At 70.8% G+C, this 22,807-nt stretch overlaps 7 protein-coding genes across 11 annotated transcripts; 4 read left to right on the top strand and 3 right to left on the bottom strand.

The window, feature by feature from the left end:
- The first annotated feature begins 1,087 nt into the window (after window positions 1-1,087).
- RTN4RL2 (reticulon 4 receptor like 2) lies at window positions 1,088-5,271 on the top strand. Its single transcript, XM_080592482.1, has 3 exons — window positions 1,088-1,399; window positions 3,246-3,730; window positions 4,320-5,271. Exons 1-3 carry the CDS (start codon window positions 1,366-1,368, stop codon window positions 5,049-5,051), a joined length of 1,251 nt encoding a protein of 416 aa, XP_080448608.1. The 5' UTR covers window positions 1,088-1,365; the 3' UTR covers window positions 5,052-5,271.
- An 852-nt stretch (window positions 5,272-6,123) lies between these two features.
- On the bottom strand, window positions 6,124-7,460 carry TIMM10 (translocase of inner mitochondrial membrane 10). The gene is made up of 2 exons (XM_080592483.1): window positions 7,301-7,460; window positions 6,124-6,415 (listed from the first exon to the last, which is right to left on the bottom strand). Exons 1-2 carry the CDS (start codon window positions 7,369-7,371, stop codon window positions 6,214-6,216), a joined length of 273 nt encoding a protein of 90 aa, XP_080448609.1. The 5' UTR covers window positions 7,372-7,460; the 3' UTR covers window positions 6,124-6,213.
- A 748-nt stretch (window positions 7,461-8,208) lies between these two features.
- Window positions 8,209-11,485, top strand: SMTNL1 (smoothelin like 1). 3 transcript variants are annotated; one of them, XM_080592468.1, is made up of 8 exons: window positions 8,209-8,435; window positions 8,843-9,509; window positions 9,695-9,875; window positions 10,079-10,109; window positions 10,233-10,349; window positions 10,637-10,739; window positions 10,806-10,957; window positions 11,250-11,485. In XM_080592468.1, the coding sequence occupies exons 2-8, from the start codon at window positions 8,850-8,852 to the stop codon at window positions 11,392-11,394; spliced, it is 1,389 nt and encodes a 462-aa protein (XP_080448594.1). In that variant the 5' UTR covers window positions 8,209-8,435; window positions 8,843-8,849; the 3' UTR covers window positions 11,395-11,485. The 3 variants fall into 3 exon arrangements, with proteins under 3 accessions (XP_080448594.1, XP_080448592.1, XP_080448593.1); XM_080592466.1 differs by having other exon boundaries at window positions 10,637-10,957; XM_080592467.1 differs by lacking the exon at window positions 8,209-8,435 and having other exon boundaries at window positions 8,736-9,509; window positions 10,637-10,957.
- A 64-nt stretch (window positions 11,486-11,549) lies between these two features.
- On the bottom strand, window positions 11,550-13,260 carry UBE2L6 (ubiquitin conjugating enzyme E2 L6). 2 transcript variants are annotated; one of them, XM_080592480.1, is made up of 4 exons: window positions 13,125-13,260; window positions 12,551-12,640; window positions 11,902-12,088; window positions 11,550-11,828 (listed from the first exon to the last, which is right to left on the bottom strand). In XM_080592480.1, the coding sequence occupies exons 1-4, from the start codon at window positions 13,149-13,151 to the stop codon at window positions 11,665-11,667; spliced, it is 468 nt and encodes a 155-aa protein (XP_080448606.1). In that variant the 5' UTR covers window positions 13,152-13,260; the 3' UTR covers window positions 11,550-11,664. The 2 variants fall into 2 exon arrangements, with proteins under 2 accessions (XP_080448606.1, XP_080448605.1); XM_080592479.1 differs by having other exon boundaries at window positions 13,098-13,166.
- A 726-nt stretch (window positions 13,261-13,986) lies between these two features.
- On the top strand, window positions 13,987-16,921 carry SERPING1 (serpin family G member 1). Its single transcript, XM_080592465.1, has 8 exons — window positions 13,987-14,134; window positions 14,351-14,420; window positions 14,499-14,991; window positions 15,079-15,216; window positions 15,288-15,491; window positions 15,823-15,965; window positions 16,049-16,268; window positions 16,511-16,921. The coding sequence occupies exons 2-8, from the start codon at window positions 14,352-14,354 to the stop codon at window positions 16,759-16,761; spliced, it is 1,518 nt and encodes a 505-aa protein (XP_080448591.1). The 5' UTR covers window positions 13,987-14,134; window position 14,351; the 3' UTR covers window positions 16,762-16,921.
- YPEL4 (yippee like 4) lies at window positions 16,793-20,019 on the bottom strand (the record flags this gene model as incomplete). The annotated part of the gene is made up of 5 exons (XM_080595698.1): window positions 16,793-17,813; window positions 18,051-18,159; window positions 18,299-18,342; window positions 18,813-19,133; window positions 19,963-20,019. 5 exons carry the CDS (start codon window positions 20,017-20,019, stop codon window positions 17,724-17,726), a joined length of 621 nt encoding a protein of 206 aa, XP_080451824.1. The 3' UTR covers window positions 16,793-17,723.
- Window positions 18,158-22,548, top strand: CLP1 (cleavage factor polyribonucleotide kinase subunit 1). 2 transcript variants are annotated; one of them, XM_080592469.1, is made up of 3 exons: window positions 18,158-18,312; window positions 20,182-20,800; window positions 21,699-22,548. In XM_080592469.1, the coding sequence occupies exons 2-3, from the start codon at window positions 20,195-20,197 to the stop codon at window positions 22,368-22,370; spliced, it is 1,278 nt and encodes a 425-aa protein (XP_080448595.1). In that variant the 5' UTR covers window positions 18,158-18,312; window positions 20,182-20,194; the 3' UTR covers window positions 22,371-22,548. The 2 variants fall into 2 exon arrangements, with proteins under 2 accessions (XP_080448595.1, XP_080448596.1); XM_080592470.1 differs by lacking the exon at window positions 18,158-18,312 and adding an exon at window positions 19,866-19,996.
- The last annotated feature ends 259 nt before the right edge of the window (window positions 22,549-22,807 follow it).

Genomic DNA, 22,807 nt, shown 5'->3' with positions numbered 1-22,807 from the left:
ATCCCTCGTTGACTGACCCTACCCACCCGCCACCCCACTGCCACCCTGTCCCCGTCCCTAGGCCTTATAGGGTCACTAGGGCCTGTCCCCATGTCCCCACGCCATGTCCCCACGGGTGGGCGCCCACGGGTGCCCCCACCCCACGCCGCGCACCCTCAGCACCCTACAGGCACGCATAGGGCCTATAGGACGGGGACAACCCTCGGCACAACGGGGTGCCCGGCTCCCTGCGGGACAGGAGAGGCCGTGGGGGCTGCGCCGGGGAATTTGGGTGGGGGGACACAATCCGGGGGGGGGGGACACACAATTAGGGGGGGGACAGCGAGCGGATGGCAGCCCCTGAGTCAGCCCCGTGCCGCCCGCGACGCCCACCGCTCCCCGCCAGCGTCTGTCTCTCCAGCTTGTGATATTTCGCTCGCCGGGAGCCGCGCCGGAGACGGCACCGCAAACACGGCGGGTGCCAGATTGTGCCGCCGCAGCCTGGCACGGCCACGCGTGCCCCTCCCCACCCGTGGGGCCGCTGTCACCCCACGCCGGGAGGGGGGGACGCACGCGGGACACCCTGGTGGCGCAGGAGCCACCCAACCCCGGTGGCCTCGCCGAGGCTGGCACCGCGGACAGCGCCCGCTCCGGCACCGCGGACAGCGCCACGGTCCCGCGTGGGTGTGGGGACAGAGCGGGGCCACCTCCCGAGCCCCCCCCCCCCGCTGTCCCCCTGTGTCCCGCGGTCGGGACGTCCCCTCCGACCTCCCCAGGACCCCCGTGGGCTCCACGGGACCCCCGCGGCGAGTCCCCAGATCCCGGGGAGGCTCCTCCGCAGTGCGCCCCCCCCGACCCCACTCTCGCTGCACCCACTCGCGAGTCCCCGCGTCCCGAGTGGGGCCCCCCCCGGGTCCCACACCCCCAGCGGGCACTGCCCACCCTCTGCTCTCCCCCCTTGTCCCCGCGCGTCCCGCTTTTGTCCCCTTTTGTCCCCCGCGGGTGGGCGCCTCCCCCGTGGGTGTGCGCGCCCCCCGTGGCGCCCCCCCTCCCCCCGAGGCGGAACGGGACGGCCCGGCCCGGCCGGGGAAGGGTTAAACGGCGGGGGGCGGAGCGGGGCCGCCCCGGGATAAGGCGCGGCACCGGGCACGGCTCAGCCCCTCCGGGAGCCGCGGGGAGAACCGAGCCCAGCCGTGCCCACCCGTGCCCAGCCGTGCCCACCCGTGCCATGCCCCGGGGCGGCGGCGGCGCTGGTGGCGGTGGTCGCTCCCGGCGGCGTAACGGGGGGTAAGGGGGGGCGCGCAGCCCCCCCCCCGGTCCCGGCCATGAGCACCCGTGCACCGGGCAGTGCCTGAGCGCCCGCTCCCGGTCCCGGCCGCCCCCACCATGCTGCCCCCGACGGCTCGGGACCTGCCCCAAGGTAGGCGTGGGGCGGGCCGGGGGCAGGGACCCGCCGCGGGGGGGACGCACGGCCCGGCTCGGGGGTGCCCCGGGACCCCCCGACCCCCCCCCCTCCCGCTGGCTGCGGGGACGTCGGGGGGGCGCGGCCCAGGATTTTGGGGAACCCCGAGGTTCGGGGGGTGAGCCCCGAGCGCGCGGCTCGGGGCGGGGGGGCCCGGGGCGAGCGGGGAGCCCGGGGGCACCCAAGGGTGCCCGGGGTGCGCTGCGGATGCCGTGCGCCCCCCCCGGGGTGCGCGCTGTGGGTGCGAGGAGCACCCCGGGGTGCGCCCCCTCGGGTGGGAGCCTTCGGGGGGAGCCGGGGGGGGCCGGGGGCACCCCGATAAGGGCGCGGGGCGCATTTAGGGCGCGGGGCCAGCCGGAACCCTGAGACCCCTACAGCCCCCCCGCGGCACCCCGGGGACGCGGGTACCCCGCGGGTGGGTGCCCGGGGGGGGGCGCCGCGCTCGGGGAAGGGAAGCGGGACGGGGGGGTGGGTTTGAAGGGGGGGGGGGGGGGGAGCGTTTGGCACGGGGAGCGGTGCCCGGGAGCCGGTGACTTCAGCGCTAAACTGAGTCAGCCCGCGGCGAGGGGGAGTGACAGATGGGGCGCGGGAGGGGGGCGCCGGGGGGGCGCACGCCGGCACGGGGCGCCGGAGGAGGGGGGCGGCGCCGAGCAGCTGCGCCGGACGCCTCCTCGTCGTCGTCCCCCCCCTCTCCGTGTACCGGGGGGGGCGCGCACACACACACACACACACACACACACACACACACACACACAGAGCCGCCTCCCATCCCCCGGTGAAGGCAGCTCCGCGCTTTCCCCCCCCACACCCCAAAAAAAAAAACCTCCCCCCCCCTCCCCTCCACCTCTCCGGGCCCGGGGCCAGGCCGCGGGGCTGAATTATGGATGAGGCTCTCGGGTTGCACCCGGGGGGGGGGGGGGGGGGGACCGATATGGGGGACGAGGAAGGGGGGGGGGACACGGGGGCGCAAACGCACCCGGAGCGGCGGCGACGCGTGTCACCGGTGCGCGCGTCAGCCCGCGCCCACGCGTGCCTTGCCCCGCACGTGGCCGCGGCACGCGTGCACGTGGCGCCGCCCTGCCGCCGGGGGCGCGCATGGGGGCATCACCCCCCGGGGGGGGTCGGACCCCACGGGAACGGGGTCACGGAGGGGGTGCGAGGACGGTGAGGGGCGCCCCGAGGGCTCCTTGGAGCGCCCGGCCCCCTGGGGTGCCCTGGGGTGTGGGGTGGGCATGGAGGTTCTTATGGGAACGTGAGCCTGCGCATGGCCCTAGGAGCTCCTGGGGCAGCGGGGCTGTGTGGGGTGGATGTGGAGCTCTTGGGGTGCGTGATCCTATAAAACGGTCGTGGGCACAGCCCCAGGAGCTCCTATGGGATCTTGGCCCTATGGGATGTGCATGGCCCTACAGGGCTCCTAGGGGAGCGTGGCCATGCGGGGTGGACACAGCCATGGAGAGTTCCTTGGGTGCATGACCCAAGGTGGGGCATGGCCATATGGGGTGGGCATGGCCATGGAGAGTGCCTTGGGTGCATGACCCAAGGTTGGGCATGGCCATATGGGTTGGGCATGGCCGTATGGGATGGGCACAGCCATGTGGGGTGGGCACGGCCCCGTGGAGCTCCTAGGGCCAGAGAGAGACTGGTGGCAGCCCGCGCCCTGGGGTGCTCCTGGGGGTGCCCTCCACGGGGTGCCATGGGGTGCTCAGGGCGCTGCGCGGGGCAGCGGGTGTGCGGGGCTGGGCTGGGGGCTTCGGGGCGCTGCCCCAGGCCGTGCCCCCGGGCTGATGCCCCACTGTGCCCGCAGGCGGGCGCCTGGCGGCCCTGCTGCTGGTGGTGCTGGCGTGGGTGCCCGGCGGGGCACCCGCCTGCCCTGCGCTCTGCACGTGCTACGTCTCGCCGCCCACCGTCAGCTGCCAGGCCAACAACTTCTCCTCGGTGCCCGCGGGGCTCCCGCCCGGCGCCCGCCGCCTCTTCCTGCAGAACAACGTCATCAGGGCGCTGCGGGCGGGCACCTTCGGGCCCAGCACCGTCACCCTCTGGCTCTACTCCAACAACATCTCCTCCATCCAGCCGGGCACCTTCCGCCACCTGCCCGCCCTCGAGGAGCTCGACCTGGGTGACAACCCTCACCTCCGCGTCCTGGCGCCCGACACCTTCCACGGCCTCCGGCGCCTCCAGGCCCTGCACCTCTACCGGTGCCAGCTGGCCAGCCTGCCCAGCGGCATCTTCCGTGGCCTCCACAGCCTCCAGTACCTCTACCTGCAGGAGAACGGGCTGCTCTACCTCCAGGTCCGCCTCGGCTCGGGCAGGGGCCTGGGGCAGCACTGCTGGAGGTGGCCCCGTGGGGCAGGGGGGAAGGGGTTGGCCGTGGGGGGGCGTTGGAGCAGGGTGGTGGGGGAAGCTTGTAGGGCGCGGGACCTTCTCCTGGATGCCCACGGGGCAGGGTGATAGGTGGTGCTCGGGGTGTGGGGACAGGGTGTGAGGTGGAGTCGTGGGGCACCAACGGGATGTGGAAGAGGGCTCGTGGTGGTGCCCATGGAGCAAGGACAGGGGAGAGGGCGATGGCTGATGGCTGAAGGACGGGGACGTGGGACAAAGATGAGGGATGTCCGTGGGGCAGGGCCATGGAGATGAGGGATGTCCAATGTCCATGGATCAGGAACCTGGGGCAGGGAGATGAGGCATGTCCATGGGGCAAGGAGATGAGGGGTGCCCATGGGGCAGGGATCTGAGTGATGCCCACGAAGCACGGACAGGTGACACCCATGGGGCCAGGATGGGAGGAGGTCAAGGTGATGCGCGATGCCCGTGGGGCCGGGGCAGGGCCGGTGGACCCCCAGGATGCCCCCCACCCACGTCCCCTCTCCCCGCCCCGCAGGATGACCTCTTCGCCGACCTGGCCAACCTGAGCCACCTCTTCCTGCACGGGAACCGGGTGCGGGCGCTGTCGGAGGGCGTCTTTCGGGGGCTGCCCAGCCTGGACCGCCTGCTGCTGCACGCCAACCGCCTGGTCGCCGTGCACCGCCGCGCCTTCCGCGGCCTGTCGCGCCTCACCATCCTCTACCTGTTCAACAACAGCCTGGCGGCGCTGCCCGGGGACCCGCTGGCCGCCCTGCCCGCCCTGCAGTTCCTGCGCCTCAACGCCAACCCCTGGGCCTGCGACTGCCGCGCGCGCCCGCTCTGGGCCTGGTTCCGCCGCACCCGCGTCTCCAGCTCGCCCGTGCCCTGCGCCAGCCCCCCGCACCGCCGCGGCACCGACCTGCGCCACCTGCGGCCCCAAGACTTCGACGCCTGCCCTGAGGAGGATGAGGATGAGGAGGAGGAGGAGGAGGAGCAGGAGGAGAAGGACGAGGGTGGTGGTGGTGCAGTGGCCGTAGTGGGCACCCCCGGGCGGGCACTGGGCCGCCCCGGCACCCTGCCCGCCGCGCCGCCCTCCGCCTTCTACCGCGACGGGCTGCCCCCCCACGACCTGCGGGGGTCCCAGCCCCGGCCGCCCCCCCCGTCCCGTGACTCCCGTGGCCCCCCCGAGGACGAGGTCCCCTTGGCTGCGGCCCCGCGCCTGGCCCCTGCCCTCCTGCCCCTGCTGGCCCTGCTCCTGCCCAACCTCTGAGCCCGCCCTTTGGGGGGGGGGCTCGGCCCCATTTGGGGGGCATCCGGACCCCTCCTCATCCCTGGGGGGGGTCCCCCTGGGTTTCCCTGAGCTGCTGGGGGCACCTGGAGCAGGGGGGGGTCCCCAGGACTCGGCCCTCCACCCGCCCTGAACGAAAAGACCCCCCCCGCAGGCACCGAGCGGTTGGGAATTATTTATTAAAAATGGTCTTATTTTGGGAGCCTGGGGCCCGGCTGGCTGCGGCGCTGCCTTTCCAGGTCACGGCGCGCTCTCTGCTCGTGAAATATTGATGGCCCCGGCACCGCCGCCGGCCCGCAGGGCGCCACAGCGCACGCACGGCTCGCTGCGGCACAGCACGGACGGACGGACGGGGTTGGGACTGGCCGCCCCTCTTCTGGGGTCTCTCCGGGCCGGGGTTCCTCTCTGGGGGTTTCCTCTCCCGGTTTTTTGTCCCAGTTTCCCCGTGTAGGTGTCCGTCACCTGGCCCAGCCCTGCGTGTGTGTGTTCGGGTGTCTGCCCCCACAGTGTCCCCGTTGGTGTTTTGGGGTCGTCCCTGTCCTGGTGTGGGCGTATTGGGGTCGTTTCTGACCAGGTATCCCTGTCTAGGTGTCTTAGGGTTGTTCCTGTCCAGGTGTGGTATATTGGGGTTATTCCCCTGCAGGTGTCCCTGTGTAGGAGTTTTGGGGTTGTCCCTGCCCAGGTGTGGGTGTATCGGGGTTACTTCTGTCCAGGTGTGGTGTTGTGGGGATTGTCCCTGTCCAGATGCCCCTCTCTGCCTGCCCTATTTCCCTGCGTGTCCCCGCAGGGTCTTTCCTAGCCATCCCCCACTGTTGTCCCCCCCCCCCCCCAAGCAGTCGGGGGCTGGCAGCAACCCGTCCCCACCCTGCAGGGGATTACGAGGGGCTCAGCCCAGCTCTGCCTAATCCCAGGGATTACACGGGTGGGGCTGGGGGCACACCGGGTGCCCCCCTCAAGGACACAGCACTGGGGGACACCACGGGGGGGGAACCCCCAGACAGACCCCCAGCTGGACGTGGGGGCACAGACCCCCGACAAAACACTGCAGGGTGGGTTTGGGGGGCGAGGCGAGCAGCCAGCTGGCCCCAGGGCCTCCAGTTTATTGACAGGGGAAGGGGGGGACACGGAGTGGGGGGGGGGGGGGTCAGGCGGTGCCCGTGCCCTGCTGCATGCGCTTGAGGAGCTCCTCGTCCTGCAGCGACAGCTCTGTCAGCTTCTTGCCCATCCTCTCGTGGACGTCCAGGTACTTGGCCACGCAGCGGTCCAGGCACACGCTCTCGCCCTTCGACAGCTCCGGGTCCTTGTAGTGGGGGGGGACGCACTTGCGGTGGCATGCCTGCGTCATCCTGCGCGGCACTGCGCTGTCACAGCCCCGACACGCACCCCAACACGCCCAGGCACCCGCTGTGCCCCCCCCCCCCCCCACACCCTCTGCGTCCCCTAACTCCGACACCCCCTGGAGCCTCTGACACCCCCAAAGGCCCCCCCCAGATACAGGCAATTCCCCAGTGGCCCCTCTATGCGCCCCCCCCATTCCCCAGGCACCCCCAGTGTCCCCTAAATCACCCCCCAGACCCCCAAACCCCCTCAGCCCCCCCCCTTCCCCAGCCCCCCCAAGACAACACAGACTCTGCAGTTCCTCCAGCCCCTCCAGGACCCCCAGCTCCCCCAGAATCCTCCCCAGCCCCCCCCCAGTTTCCCCCCACCATGTTCCCAGCCCCCCCCATTCCCCAGGCACCCCGAGTGTCCCCTAAATCGGGCCCCCCCAAAGACCCCCAAGACCCTCCTAGCCCCTCTAGTTCCTCCAGCCCCCCGGGACCCCCAGCTCCCCCAGCTTCCTACCAGCCCCCCCAGGACCCCTAGCCCCCCCCCCCCCCATTCCCCAGGCACCCCCAGCGTCCCCAAACTCGGGCCTCTCAGCCCCCAAGACCCCCCCCAGCTCCCTCCCAGCCCCCTTCAGGCACCCCTCAGCCCCCCAGGACCCCCCCAAGACCCCCAGCTCCCCAGACCCCTAGCTCCTCCAGCCCCCCCAGACCCCCTCAGCCCCCCCCCATTCCCCAGGCCCCCAGATCTCTGCAGACCCCACGCCCCCCAGCTCCCCCCAGGCCCCCCCAGGCCCCACGCCCCCCAAGACCTCCAGCTCCCCCCAGCCCCCCCCAAATCCCCAAGCCCCCAGGACCCCCAGCTCCCCCCAGCTCCCCTCAGCCCCCGCAGCCCCCCGCAGCCCGCACCGGCTGTACATGTCGGCCATCATGTCCACCTCCAGCTCCGCCGCCAGCTGCTGAGCCCGCAGCGGGTCCATGGCGGCCCCCGGCGGGAAGCGGCCGCCACACGCGCTTCCGCCCGCACGCCGCGCCGCCCCGCCCCGCCGCCGCTCGCCGCCAATAGGAGCCGGGAGGGGCGGGACCGGCGCGCGGCCCAGCCAATGAGAGGGCGGGAATGAGGGGCGGGGCGCGGGGGAGGTGAAGCGGGAGGGGAGGCGCGCTGCCCGCCCTCAGCCCCGGGGGCGGGGCCGGCGCTCGGCCCACGCGTGTGCCTTGGGTCCCGCATGGGGCTGGGTCCCCCGTGTCCCCCCTATCCTTCCATGTCCCCAATGTCACCTATGTCCCCAGTGTGCCCCCATGTCCCCACATGTTCCCCATGTCCCCCAGTGTGCCCCCAATGTCCCCCATGTCCCCCAATGTCCCCTCATGTTCCTCATGTCCCTTCATGTCCCCCATGTCCCCACATGTCCCCCAATGTCCCTCAATGTCCCCTCATGTCCCCCATGTCCCCCCCCATGTCTCCCCATGCATGTGTCCCCAATGTCCCACCACGTTCTCCTGTGTCCCCCCCGTCCCCCCGTCTTCCTCTGTGTCCCCCCACGTGCCCCATATCCACCGTGTCCCCCCCAATGTCCCCAGTGTCCCCCCCCATGTGTCCCCCATGTGCCTGTGCACTCCATGTCCCCCTGTGTCCCCTCATGTGTTCGTGGTCCCCATGTCCCCCCAAGCCCCCACATCTGTGACCCCCCCCATGTCCCCCATGTGCCCCATATCCCCCCCGCGCCCATTGTCCCTGTGTCCCCCCGTGCCCCCCACATGTCTGTGTCCCCCCGTGTCCCATTATGCGCCTCCTGTCCCCATGTCCCCCACATGCCATTTCTCCCCGACCCCATGGGGGTACCGCTGTCCCCGTGTGTCCCCATTGTCCCCCCCCGTTTGGCCATCCTGCTGCCACCCACGCGTCCGTGTCCCCTCCTCGCCCGTCCCACAGCGTGTCCCCCGCTCCCCCCGGCCCCGCTGACTGAAGGCGGCACCTGCGGTGCTCAAATAGCACCGGGGGCCGGGACGGGGCTGGGGAGGCTGGGACGGAGCCTGGAGGACGGTGAGAGCGGCTGGGGGGGGGATACGGGGCAGGGGGCTGGGGGCCGGGGGAGCTGCGGGGGGCAACGGGGGTGTTGGGAAGTGGGGAAGGGGGTGGGGAGCGGAATTGGGATGGGGTGAGGGTGAGGACATGGGGAGGCCGAGGGGAGGCCGGGAGGGGGAATGGGGAGAGGATCGGGGCAGGTGGGAGGGGGACAGGATGGGATTTGGGATGGGGGGGTTGGGGGGGGGGGGGGGAAGAGGGGCTGGGAGAGGGGGCATTGGGGTGGGGGAGAGCCCGGGATGGGGGGAGGCAGGGGGGTGAGGCTGCCAGTGCGGAAACTGTGGGCAGTGGGGGCAGGGGGAGGCTGGGGGCAGGGGCTGGGGGGGCACAGCGAGCCCCCCGGTGACAGCCCTGCGGCCTTACAGCAGCGGCATGGAGCCCCAGCGAGCCCCCCCAGGAGGCCCTGCCCCCGGAGACCACAGCCCCAGCGCCCCTGTCGTGGGGGACCCCACGCAGCCACCCGGGGGGACGGCAGAGGCCGGGGGGGAGGCGGGGGGGGAGGCTGCAAAGGGTGCCGGGGGGGAGGCCAAGGGAGCGGAGGACGGTGGGGGTGAGGCCAAGGCGGAGGCAGCGAAGGGTGCTGGGGGTGAGGCCAAGGGAGCAGAAGATGTCGGGGGTGAGGCCAAGGTGGAGGCAGTGAAGGGTGCTGGGGGGGAGGCCAAAGGAGCAGAGGATACTGGGGGTGAGGCCAAGGTGGAGGCAGCAAAGGACACCGGGAGTGAGGCTGAGGGGGGGACAGCAAAGGGTGCTGGGGGTGAGGCCAAGGCAACGGAGGCTGCTAGGGATGAGGGCGAGGTGGAGGCTGCGAGAGGTGCCGGGAGCGAGTCCGAGGCAACAAAGGATGCCGGGAGGGAGGCCGAGGGAGCGGAGGCTGCCGGGGGCAAGGCCGATGGGGAGGCAGCGGAGGAGGCTGTGAAGGAGCCTCCAGCGGCAGAGACTGCTGGGGGCGAGGCGGAGGCCAGGGGCCTGGAGGAGGCCGCGCCGCAGGAGAAGGCTGAGCCGGTGGCAGCAGGCGGCCCCCGGGGCCGGCAGGTGAGAGGGGACACGATTGGGGTGGCACGGGTGGGGACAGGGGGGTGGCACGGGGCAGGGACATCAGGGTGGCACGGGAGGGCGGCTGAGCTGCGGTGGGACAGCAGGGGGACAGGAGGATGGGGGGACAGGGCCGGGGCAGGACACGGTGCCACGTCCCGCTGCCACCCCTCCTGTGCCCGCAGGCCCGGCAGGAGCCCACCTGGCTGCAGGACGAGGAGGACGAGCTGTGGCCCGAGTTCCCCCCGTGCTCACCCACCACAGAGGGGGCCGCCAGCCCCACGTCCCCCCTCTCTCCCTCATCCCCTGTGTCCCCCATGTCCCCTACGTCTCCCCTGTCCCCTGTGTCCCCCACATCCCCCACAGGTAAGGGCCGTACTGGGCAGGGACACTGGAGCCCCCTATAGATCCCCTATAGATGCCCACATCCCCTCCCTGTAGGGTCTCCTCTGTCCCCAGCCCAGGGATGCCCCTCAGTCTGGGATCCCCCACCCAAGGGTGCCCCCAGGGGGTGTCCCCATGCCTGGCACCCCCGCCCACCCCGCTGACCCCTCTGATTTCCCCCGCAGCTGGTGCTGAGGGCTCGGGAGGCAGCGAGAGGTGAGAGCCGGTGGGTGGGACCCCAAAACCCAGCTGTCCCCACGGGTGCCACCCCATCCCCGTAGGTGGCACCCCCACTGGTGCCCCCGTCCCCACGCACGGTGGCCACACCTGTGTCCCCAGGGGTGCGTCCCCAGGGGGGCCGCGGGACCGGGCGCCCCCCAGGGTGGTGGCCGTGGGGCGGCCACGGGCGAGTGCCAAGGCACAGGGGCGCAGTGCCATCCTGGAGAAGTTCGGAGGGTGAGTAGGGCCTGGGGGGGGGGGGCAGGGGGCAATGGGGGCACAATGGGGTGGCTGGGGGGGAGCGGGGTGCATGAAGTAGTCGGGGAGGGAACGGTGTTGTCATGGGGCAACGGGGGGACGTGGGACAGCAGGGGGCACAGGGCGAGGGGGGGACCCTGGGGTAAGGAGGTGGGCACGGGGCAGGATGAGATACAGGGGACGTGGAGCACGGGGTGGGGGGCCCCGTGAGGGAAATGAACTCGCGGGGACACGGGGCGCTGCCCCACGGAGCGGGTCGGCCACAGGGCAGCCAAGGGCCCGGCCCCACACCTGAAGCGCCCGGGGGGCGCCGGCTCGGTGAAGGCCATGCTGCTGGAGTGGTGCCGCGCCAGGACCCGTGGCTACCAGGTGAGGGGCGGCGGGGCGGGGGGACGGGGGGGCTGCCGGCACCCTGACCCCCCGCTGCCCACCCAGCACGTGGACATCCAGAACTTCTCGGGGAGCTGGGGCAGCGGCCTGGCCTTCTGCGCCCTCATCCACAGCTTCTTCCCCGACGCCTTCGACTACAGCGGCCTGGAGCCCCACGACCGCCGGCACAACTTCACCCTGGCCTTCGCCACCGCAGAGTGAGCGCGTCCCCGTCTCCATCCCTGTCCCCTCCGGACAGTGATATTTGGCCCCATGGGGAGGTTCAGGTTGGAAATGAGGAGACATTTCTTCTCAGAAAGAGCAGCCAGGCATTGGGACGGGTTGCCCAGGGAGGTGGGGGAGTCACCGTCCCTGGGGGTGTTCAAGGAAGGGTTGGACGTGGTGCCTGGGGACATGGGTCAGTGGGTGACATCGGTGGTAGGGGATGGTTGGGCCAGATGATCTTGGAGGGCTTTCCCAACCCTAATGACTCTGGTTCTGTGATTTTAGGGCGCGGGCCGACTGCGCCCCGCTGCTGGACGTGGAGGACATGCTGCGGCTGGCAGTGCCCGATGCCAAGTGCATCTACACCTACGTGCAGGAGCTGTACCGCAGCCTGGTGGCCAAGGGGCTGGTGAAGACCAAGAAGCGCTGAGCCCCCTCCCCGGCCCCCAGCACCCACCCCGCTCCCCACCCCAGCGTTTCGTCCCCCCGCGTGGATCCCCGGCAGTAAAGGTTTGCAGTGCCCGGCCTTGTCTCTTTTTTTGGGGGACCCCATCGTGTTGAAGGCTCATGGGGACGAAGCAGGAGCAGCAATAAATTAATTACTTTATGGATGGAGTGTGGGGACCCATAGCTCACCGAGGTGGGGGCAATGTCCAGGCCCCGGGGGGGCTCAGAAGGGGGCCGGGGTCCTGAGCTCAGCTCAGGACCCGGGAGGCTCGGGCCGCGGCTCCGCGTGGCCACGGGTGTGTTCCTCTGCACGTCGCCAGAAGATTTCAGGCTGCTCGCTCAGCTCACGGGCCAGCCCCAGGCGCATCACCCGCTCCGTGTCAGGGCCGTCCAGCAGCAGCAGCAGGTCCTGCAGCACTGCAGGGGGTACACGGGGGGGTCAGCACCCGGACCCACCGCACCCTGGCAGCCCCCAGCCCCCAGCACCCACCGTGGACAGCGCGGGTGGTGGCCTGCCAGTGGTCAGGGGAGGTGAGGGGCTGGCAGACGTGGCCGTCCTCGTCCACACCGGGGTGGTAGATGCTGGTCAGGAGCCTGGCGCGGGGGGGGGCCAGCGGGTGGTATGGGGAGAAGGCCAGCTCGAAGCGGAAGGCGCCCATGTTGTAGGGGGGGTTGTTCTGATGCACAAAGGGGGGTGTCTCAGCCCCCCAGTGCCGCCCAGGCACAGAGGGGATCCCCCTGGGATAGCCCCCACGGAGCACCCGCAGCCCCGTGGCCCCCATGGAGGGGTGGGAACCCCACCCAGAGCCCCCTGGGTTCTGCACGGTGTCCCCAGGGGAAGCCCCCCGCCCACAATACACCCCTCCCGTGTCCCCAAGGACCCCTGTGCACCCCCAGGACCCCTGGGACACCCCATGCACCCATGGCACCCCTGTGCACCCAGCACCCCTCATGCCCCTGTGTCGTCCCCAAGGGACCTCCCCTGTATCCTCCCCACCCCCAGAACCCCCTGCCCCCAGGACCCCCTTGTGACACCCCCTACTCCCAGGGCATCCCCCCCAAGACCCCCTCAGACGTCCCCACCCCCAGGACCCCCATAACCCCCCCACGCCAGGACCCCCCCGGCTCCCCCCGCTCACGGGCAGCAGCAGCCCCCTCCAGCGCAGCACGTCGCCCCCCAGCAGCTGCAGATCGCAGACCCCATTCCACTGCCGCGCCTCTTCCAGCTCCTGCGGGGGGGGGGGGCGAGATAAGGGGCGGGGTCACCCCCGGTACACGCCCCATCGGGGAAACGAAACTGGAAGTTGGCACCCACCGACACCCACCGGCACCCAGCGACACCTCCCGGCACCGGGACCCACTGACACCCCCCGGCACTGGGAACCTCCTGGCACTGCACCCACTGACGCCCACTGGCACCCACCAGCACCCACCGACACCCTTTGGCACCCAGCGACACCCACCAGCACCGGCACCCACCGGTACTGACACCCACCAGCACCCACTGACACCCACCGACACCAACACCCGCCGGCACCGGGATCCCCCCCGCGCCCTCACCTCGAGGCCAGCACCCCCACCAGTGCCACCAGCATCCCCCCACGACCCCTGCCCCCAAATACCAACCCCCTGCACCCCCCCGCACCCCAGTACCGGGACCCCCGCCCCATTAGGGTGGGCACCCACCAGACCACCCCCTGTGCCCCCACCCACCACCGCGAGTCTCCTGCTCATGGCCATCGAGTGCCCAGTGCCTGGTGCCCGGTGTCCCTTGGAGCACCTTGGGGTGGGACTCACCCGAGGCCACCCCCCTCAGGGGAGGGGCAGGAGGCTCCAGCCCCTCCCTGAACATGGAGGTCGGGGGGGGCACCTGGGGGCAATAGGGGTGGGGGCCTTGAGGCAGGAGCCCCCAGAGCCCCCAGAGCACTTAGCAGCTCTCTATGGGGCATGGAATCCCCCCCCGGGCACCCCTAAAGGGGCTACGAGGCCCCTACCCCACGTGGAGAGATGCGTGGGGAGGGGGGGGCACAGCACCCAGACCTCCCCACAAGTCTGCTGTGGACACGGAGAGGGAGCTCGATCCCGAGCCTGAGTGGGCAGAATGCCCCGTGTCACTGCGGGGGCCATGGAGGGGGGCAGTTGGGTGGCTAGGCTGTCCCTTGGCACCACAAGGGGCATGAAGAGGGGGCAGCTGGGTGGCTAGAACACCACAGGGATTGTAGAAAAGGGGCAGCTGAGTGGCTAGACAGCCCCTGGCACCACAAGGGTCATAAAGACGGGGCAGTTGAGTGGCTAGAACACCACAGGGGTCATAGAGAAGGGGCAGTTGGGTGGCTAGACTGTCCTTTGTCACCACAAGGGGCATAAAGACGGGGCAGTTGAGTGGCTAGACAGCCCCTGGTCACCTCAGGGGTCATAGAGAAGGGGCAGTTGAGTGGCTAGGCTGCCCTACCCCACCTCCCAACGAGTGCCTCCGTGAGGGGGGCAGGTCCTCCAGCCGCCGCGGGGTGGGTCGGGCGATGCCGGGTCTGCACCTCTCACCGCGGGTGCCCCCGCCAAGCCCGGCCCCCAGCCCCCCCTGCACCCTCCCTCTGCCGGGGCTGATTTACGGGAAGCCTCCCCGGCCTCCCGCCCTCCTTAATCTTTAACCACGCGGGCCTGCGGCCGGCCAGTTCCCCCCTGCGCCCGGCCGGACACTCGGGGAGCACCCCGCCAGCACCCAGGTGGGACGGGGGGCTGCCTCCCCCATCGCCCAGGGCTGGTGGGGGATGTTGGGCAGGGGGCACGAGGGGCTGGGGGTGCATGGTTTGTGGGTACAGGCGGTGCAGGAACAGGGTGCTGGGGTGAGGGGTGAGGGCATTGCCAAATGGGGGGGTGCTGGGGGCTGGAGTGGGGGCGTTGGGTGCCCTTACAAGCCTTGACCAGTGCTTGCCCACCAGGATGGCCACCGTGAAGTTCTGCCTGCCCCTGCTGTGGGTGGTGGCCGCAGCCACTGCCGCTGTCACTCCGGTAAGTGTGGCCCAGGGACATGGGCTCCCCACCCCTGGGTGCCCCCCTGCCCACCCTCACCGGGGTTCCCGTGCCCAGGTCCCCACGTCGGAGGCTTCTTCCAGCACGCTGAGCCTGGTCACACTGCAGCCAGCACGGACGGTGTCCCCACGTCCTACCCCAGGCCCTCTGGGGGATGTGGAGACGCCGTCCCCGACTGCGCCCAGCCCTGAGGAGGAGCCCGTCCTGGATGTCACCCTCAAGGACGAGGAGCCCCCGGGAACCCAGGAGCCAGAGGCAGCACCCGAGGAGCCCGGGACCACCGCCAGCGGGAGCACAGCAGGACCTACGCCTGGGACCACCGAGGGTCCCTCCGGCACTCCAACCACAAGCGCTCCGCCGTGCCCCGGTGACAAGGACCCCCCTGAGGCCTGCGGGGCACCCACGGGGGCGCAGAGGGCGGCTGTGGCCGAGGCCCTGGGCACCTTCGCCGTGCGTTTCTACCGGCACATGGCGGAGACGGCCGAGCCCGGCGCCAACCTGCTCTTCTCCCCCCTCAACGTGGCCCTGGGGCTCTCGCACCTCTTGCTGGGTGAGGGGCTCCGTGGGGCACCGCCACCCATCCTGGCACCCACGGGTGCCACCATGGGTGCCCGCTGAGCCTCGCCGTCGCCCACAGGTGCCCGGGGTGAGACCCAGGAGCGCCTGGCCGCCGTCCTGGGCTACCCGCCGGGGCTGGCGTGCGTGCACGGAGCCCTGCAGCAGCTGGCCGCCGTGCCCGGGCTGCTGGCTGCCTCGCAGATCTTCCACCACCCAGGTGAGCCGGGTGTCAGTGTGGGGGGAGCCGTGGTGGGGGCAAACACAGGGACTGATGCGCCTCTCGTGCAGACCTGTTCCTGCGGCCCCGCTTCTTGAACGAGTCGCTGCGCTTCTACGAGGCCCTGCCGCAGGTGCTGAGCGGCAACGAGAGCCTGGACCTGCAGAGCATCAACGCCTGGGTGCGACAGGCCACCCACGGGCGCCTGCCCCAGCTGCTGGCCCAGCTGCCCCACGAGCCGCGCCTGGTGCTGCTCAGCGCCGTCCACTTCCAGGGTATGCTGCTGCCGCCTGGGATCCACCCGGGATCCACCCGGGGATCTGTCTGGGATTTGTCCTTGGGTTCCCCGGTTCCCGTGGTCCACCCTGGGATCCATCCCAGTTTCCAGCCCTTGCAGTCAGCCCAGCGCCCACCCTGGGATCCCACCCGGCGTGTGTCCTGGGATCTGTCCTCAAATCTGCCCCGGGGATCTGCCCAGGATCTGGTGCAGGGCTTGGACCGAGGGCACTCATGCAGCAGCTGCCCTGCTGGGACCCTCACCCCCCGCACCCTGGAGGCCCCCATCCCCACGACCCCCCCGTCCCCACGGGTCCCATGTCCCCACAGCCCAGTGGCAGACGCCGTTCAAGGCCAAGCAGACGGTGCCGCTGCCCTTCCTGCGCCCCGGCCTCCCGCCCGTGCCCGTGCCCACCATGACCAGCAAGAAGTACCCCGTGGCCTCCTTCACCGACTCCCACCTGCAGGTCCAGGTACCCACACCCCCCGACATCAATCCCACGGGACATCCGGGTGGGATGTCACCCCCGCGGTGACACGCGGGTCCGTCCCCCAGGTGGGGCGGCTGGACCTGAGCGAGGGGCTGAGCCTGGTGGTGCTGGTGCCGCGGGGAGCCCCGGAGGCGCTGGGGGCCGTGGAGCGGGCGCTGGACCCCCCGACCTTCCTGGCGCTGCTGCAGAGGGCAGCCAGCACCCCAACGCGCGCCACTGCCATCGCCCTGCCCCGCATGCACCTCGACCTCACCATGGACGTGGTGTCCCTGGTCCACGACATGGGTAAGGCATCCCCCAACACCCGGCCCTATAACACCCGGGAGGAGTCCCCGATGTCCCCAGCTCCCCACCGCCCCCATGTCCCCTCTGTCCCAGGCGGCCCCAACAACCCCGTGCCCTCAGCGTCCCCCACATCCCTTAGCGTCCCCCATTCTCTGCCATTGCCCCCGGTGTCCCCCCGTGTCCCCGCGACCCCCCGCGTCCCCCCCGTGTCCCCGTGGTGGTGCTGAGGCCGGGTGTCGCAGACTACGGGCTGTTCCTGGATGCGGAGCTGTGCGGGCTGGCGCGGGGCCCGGCGGTGGCGGTGGACGCGGCGCAGCACCGGGCCGTGCTGACGCTGGACGAGACCGGCGTGGAGGCGGCGGGCGCCATGGCCACCTCGGTGGCCCGCACGGCCCTGCTGCTGGAGGCTCTGCAGCCATTCCTCTTCGTCATCTGGGACCACGCCGGCGCCATCCCCCTCTTCATGGGGCGCCTCAGCGACCCCCAGCCCTGACACCTGCCTCATGGAGGCCCTTGCATGGCCCCCTCCTTCCTCCCCTCCCTTTCCTCCATCCCTCCTCTCCTCCCTCCTTGCTCTCCTCCTCTCCCTGCTTCTCTTCGCCCTCCTTCCATCCCTCTCTCCCCCTTCCCATCCCTCCCTCCCTTTTTCCTCCTTCCTTCCCTCCCTTCTTACCCCTTTCCTCCACTCCTCCCTTCCTCTCCTCCCTCCTTCCTTCTCTCCTCCCCTTCCCTCCCTCCTTCCCTTGTCCCTCCCTCTCTCCCTGCTTCCTCCTCTCCCTCCTTCCGTCTCTCTCTTCCCCTTCCCCTTCCCATCCCATCCCATCCCATCCCATCCCATCCCATCCCATCCCATCCCATCCCATCCCATCCCATCCCATCCCATCCCATCCCTCCCTTCTTACCCCTTCCCATCCCTCCCTCCCTCTCCTTCCCCCTTCATCCCCCCCCCCACCTCTCCCAGCCCCCTGGGGTGCCGCCGAGCCCCTGGCCCCCAGCCACCCCATAAGCTCCGGGCCTGGGGCCCCAATAAATGCTCTGACCCCCTGCAGGGCTCCTGTTGGAGGGGGGAAGGCAGCCCGGGGGGGCTATTAGGCTATTTGGGGTGGCAAATGGGGGGGCTATCGCCACCAGCACGTCCGGGGGAGCGCTGGGCACGTGCCAGGTGTCCCCCGGGAGGGCCGGGGCTAAGCGAGGGGAGAGCAGCAGTGCCGGGGGGGTGACACCTGGCACCTTCCTATAAAAAAAAAAAAAAGCTTTTATTCCCCTAAAAAAGCTGCCCGCAGCCCCCCCGTGCTGGTGATGGGCCCTGTGCTCCCCCGGCGGGTGGCACGGGCTGCCACGGGGTGCCCCCACCACAGGACACCGGGAAGGTGCGGAGTGGGGGGGACACCGCGCCAGCACCCCGGCGCCAGGGCCCCCCCAGTGCAGGTGCTGCGGGGTGCCCCCGGCGTGCCGTCAGTCCCAGCCGTTCTCCTTCACCATGTGCGACGTCTCGATGATGAACTTCCCCTCCTTGTACTTCTGGCTGCTCTCGAAGGCCTGCTCCTGGGGGGAGGGCAGCCTGAGACCCCCCCCAACCCGGCTCCCCTGCGGCTCGGGGGGGCCCGGGTCACGCTGGGCACGTATTGAGGGTTTGGGGTGCCAGGGGCAATGCCCACCCCGCACGTTTTGGGGTGCTGGGGGTGTGCCGGGGTGCCCACGCTAAGGCTTTGGGATGCGGGGGGCAGTGCCCGCCCCGAAGATTTGGGATCCGGGGGGGGGCCAGGACACGGGACAACTCACGTATTTCCAGCCCAGGGTGGTTTTGCAGCTCTCGCAGAAGATGTCGGCCACCGAGTGGAGCCCGGTGAGCAGCAGCCGCTGCTCGGCCGGGCCGCAGCCCACGTTAACCCTGCGCAAAACCAGGAGCCGTGGGCACGCCGGGGGCGTCCCCCCCATCCCCTGCGCCCCTCAGGACAAAGCAGAGCCCTGGGGGGACAGCCTGGCCCCGGGGACGCCCCCCGGCACGCTGCGGGCCCCGCGGTACTCACACGGAGTTGAAGAGGTAGGCACGGCCATGGCTGCCCTGGAAGGACTGCGGGGACACGGCACCAGTCACCGCGGGGCCCCCCCCGGCCCCACCACGCCACCCGGGGGCACCGCCACAGGGGGGGGGACACCCATGGAGGGGGTACGGTGACCTCCAGGGGGTCAGAGCAAGGATCCCTGCCACCCCAGGCACAGCACTGCGGGCGGGAGGGGGGCACTTGGTGCCCTGGGGACGCTGGGGTGCAGTGCTCACCATGACGGGGGCACCGTGGAGGGCTAAGGGGCATCATGGGGACGCTCGTCACCCCGGGGACACCACGGAATGGATGCCCACCACCCCGGGGACCCCACGCGGGTATGCCCCCCGCCCCGGGGACCCACAAAATGGATGCCCAGCACCCCGGGGACACTCGCTATATACCAGGGCCCCCCCAGGGGAGGATGCTCGCTGTCTCAGGGCCCCGGGGGGGACATTTAGGGGGGGGGGCAGGACATGGGCGCAGCGTGGGGGGGCACCTTGGAGATGAGCTCCTCGTGCCTGGCCAGGTGTGCCCGGCAGTGGACGCAGCTGTAGGTGCGGTGTGAGCGGGGCAGGTAGCTGTGGAAGGTCCGGGGGGGCAGGCAGGCGGCGGGGGGCAGGTGGCGGCGGGACGGCGGCGGTGGCACGGAGGGTGGCAGGGCCCCGGGGGGCCGGGGGGGCGCGGGGGGCACCGTGCACCCCCCGCAGAGCCGCTCGCAGGGGAAGCAGCGCAGCAGGGTGCTGAGAGCCGTCTTTCCTCCCGCGCCGGGGCCCCCCCAGGGGAGAAGGGGCTGGAGATGGGGGGGGGGGGGGGCGACCTGCAAAGGGGAGAAAAGTGAGGGGGGGGGCAGCGCTGTGACCCCCCCTCAAGTGTCTTGGGGGGGGGCAGTCCCCGGTGTGCCCCCCCTGGGGACATGGGGGTTGGGGGGGTCGGGGGGATGGGGAGGTCCGGGGTGGTTTGGGGGGGTCTGGGGGGGTCTGAGGGGGTCTGGGGGGGCTCGGGGGGGTCCGTGGGGGTGCGGGGGGGTCGGTGCCGCGCTCACCGCCTGCCGCTGTCCCCGCTGTCCCCGGTGTCGCCGTCCCCGGTGCCGGCACCGGGCGGGAGAAGGGGGGTGGGGATGGAGGGGGGGGGGAATGGGGGGGGCACCGCACGCCCGGGGACTGCATCACGGCACCGTGACTCATCCCCCGCGTGACGTCACTGTGACGTCACCGCCTTGATGTCACTGCCATGATGTCACTGCTGTGATGTCACCCCCCGAGGGGGCCACCACAGAGACAGGGTGGCGGGTGTCACCTCGGGGTCCACCCCCCCCCCTCCAGCCTCGGCTCCCCGCAGAGGGCCCCCCCGGGGAGGGGCATGCAAATGAGATGCAAATGAGTTTGGTGCAGGGAGGGCAGGGCTGCGTGCAAGTGGCGTGCAAACACAAGGTGAATGGCGCCGGGGGGGGGCCACACGCTGACAGGTAGTCCCTATCAGGACTATAGACCCCCGGTGGTGGTGGTGGGGAGTTATATGCAAATGAGATGCTAATTAATCGGGGGGGCAGAGCCCTGTTCCTTGAGGCAGGCCTGGACTACAACACCCAGGATGCCCCGCGCGGCTGCCATGGCAACGCCCCTCCCGGCGGGCTCTAGTGACCTCACTTCCGGCGCGTCCCGCGGCCCCCGCAGGGCGCCGGTAGGCGGGTGGGCGGGCGCCATGTTGGGGGGGGCCGGGACCCCAAATCGGGCGGGGGGACCGGGAGGGGCCCGGGGGCGCTGAGGGGGCGCTGAGGGGGCCGGGGGGGCGGCGGGGATGCGGGGCGGGGGCGGCGGGTGAGGGGCGAGGCCCCGGCGCTGCATCCCCCCGGTGCGTGCCGTCAGGGCCGGCGCCAAGATGGCGGAGGACGGCGGCGAGGAGAAGAAGCAGGTGGCCAAGTTCGAGCTGGAGCGCGAGACGGAGCTGCGCTTCGAGGTGGAGGCCTCGCAGACGGTGCAGATGGAGCTGCTGACCGGCATGGCCGAGGTGTTCGGCACCGAGCTGACCCGCAACAAGAAGTTCACCTTCGACGCCGGCGCCAAGGTGGCCGTCTTCACCTGGCACGGCTGCACCGTGCAGCTCAGCGGGCGCACCGAGGTGGCCTACGTGTCCAAGGACACCCCCATGCTGCTCTACCTCAACACGCACACGGCCCTGGAGCAGATGCGGCGGCAGGCGGAGCGCGAGGACGAGCGGGGGCCCCGCGTCATGGTGGTGGGCCCCACGGACGTGGGCAAGTCCACCGTGTGCCGCCTGCTGCTCAACTACGCCGTGCGCCTGGGGCGCCGGCCCACCTTCGTGGAGCTGGACGTGGGCCAGGGCTCCGTCTCCATCCCCGGCACCATGGGCGCCCTCTACATCGAGCGGCCGGCAGACGTAGAGGAAGGGTTTTCCCTCCAGGCCCCGCTGGTCTACCACTTCGGCTCCACCACGCCTGGCACCAACATCAAGCTCTACAACAAGGTGAGCCCCTGGGACCTCACCCCGCGGACAGCCCCGCCTGCAGCAGGGCAGGGCTTCCCTGCCTGCCTGCGTGAGTCTGGGGTCACCCAGTTGGTTTTGGTACCGTACAACACCACGGCTGTGCCCGGCTGAGCTGGGTGAGCCCCGACACGAGGCTCACCACGGGTGTCAGCTCGCAGCGAGGAGCCTGGCCCCGCCAGCTCTGTTAGGACTGAAGCTGCACAGCTTCCTTGCCCTTTCTGCTGCCCCCAGCCAGGCTGTCTGTGCACGGAGACCCCCCGGGCAGAAAGAGGTCCCACAAAAGCACATAGAAGCCGATCTGAACTTGCAGCGTCCTGCTGCACCTGCTGCTTGGTGACAGTTGGAGGCCCCTGTTTGGCCCACAGCCATTCTCAGCCCCCTCTTGCCCTCGTCCCATCTGTGGGACACCAGGGAGCAGCTCTCCTGGTGTGGCTGAGCACCCTTAAGATCTCGTAATGTGTTTTAGGAACGGCTCCAGCACTGAGCCTGACTGCTGACTGGGAGGATGGATTTCCCCCCAGGGGGCTGCCCGCAAGCCGGGCAGTGCTCCTGTGTCAGTAAATAAACCTGCCAAGCGCATTTAGGGACGTTGCTGATGGTCATCGTGTCCCTAAGAACAGGGCAGGGCCGCGTGGTGTGGCCTCCTGCCACTTTGGGAATAAAACCTCCTGGCCACCCCCCATCAGAATCGATGCGGTTTGCCTTGTGCACCCCGGGAACGGGGCCCAAAGGTGATGGTGAGGGTTTTTTGGGGGGTGAATTTTGGGATGCTGAAGCAGAGGAGGTTGTTTGGGATGACGCTGTGGGGAGCGAGGCGGGCAGGGGGAAGAGTCCAGCTCCCGCTGTGCCCCAAAACCTCTCCCCGTCTCCGCTGCAGATCACGTCCCGGCTGGCCGACGTCTTCAACCAGCGGTGCGAGGTGAACCGCCGTGCCTCGGTGAGCGGCTGCGTCATCAACACGTGCGGCTGGGTGAAGGGCTCGGGCTACCAGGCGCTGGTGCACGCCGCTTCCGCCTTCGAGGTGGACGTGGTCGTGGTGCTGGACCAGGAGCGGCTCTACAACGAGCTCAAGAGGGACCTGCCCCACTTTGTGCGCACCGTGCTGCTCCCCAAATCCGGCGGGGTGGTGGAGCGCTCCAAGGACTTCCGCCGCGAGTGCAGGGACGACCGCATCCGGGAGTACTTCTACGGCTTCCGGGGCTGCTTCTACCCGCACGCTTTCGACGTCAAGTTCTCCGATGTGAAGATCTACAAGGTGGGGGCCCCCACCATCCCAGACTCGTGCCTGCCCTTGGGGATGTCGCAGGAGGACAACCAGCTGAAGCTGGTGCCGGTGACGCCGGGCAGGGACATGGTGCACCACCTGCTGAGCGTCAGCATGGCCGACAGCGCCGACGACAACATCTCCGAGACCAGCGTGGCCGGCTTCATCGTGGTCACCGGCGTCGACCTGGAGCGCCAGGTCTTCACCGTGCTCTCGCCCGCGCCTCGCCCCCTGCCCAAGAACTTCCTCCTCATCATGGACATTCGCTTCATGGACCTCAAGTAGCGCCCGCGGGCTGCTGTGGGGGCGTGCGGGGGGCCGCGCCCTGCGTCCCATGGGGGGCTCCCGGTGGCTGGGCGTCACCCGGGGGCCGCTGCGGTGGCTGTGCGCCGCGGGGTGAGCGGTGCCCGCCTCCCGCTTTTATACTTTTTGTAGCTTTTGTTATTAAATCCCTGCCTTTTGCTCTCCGGCTCCTGCTGCCTTCTGCCCCCGGCGGCGGGGAGGGCACCCCGGGGTGCTCAGGGCGAGCCCCCAGCCCCAGGACAACCACCCAAAACCGGGCCGCGTGTGACCGGCGGACCCCCGGGCACCCCTTTTCCCATGTAGGGGTCCCGGGGTTGGGCTTTGGGGTGCCCCCCCCCGCCCCAGTTCCATGCCCGGGGCTCCCCCAGCGCGGCGTCCCCCTCCCCACCACGGTACGCCCCCTTCCATCATGGTACATC

This window comes from Anser brachyrhynchus (genome assembly GCF_964034855.1).
Source record: "Anser brachyrhynchus genome assembly, chromosome: 5".
Taxonomy (NCBI): domain Eukaryota; kingdom Metazoa; phylum Chordata; class Aves; order Anseriformes; family Anatidae; genus Anser; species Anser brachyrhynchus.
The sequence above is the reverse complement of the archived record's forward strand: the minus strand, read 5'-3'. Positions and strand labels throughout refer to the sequence as shown.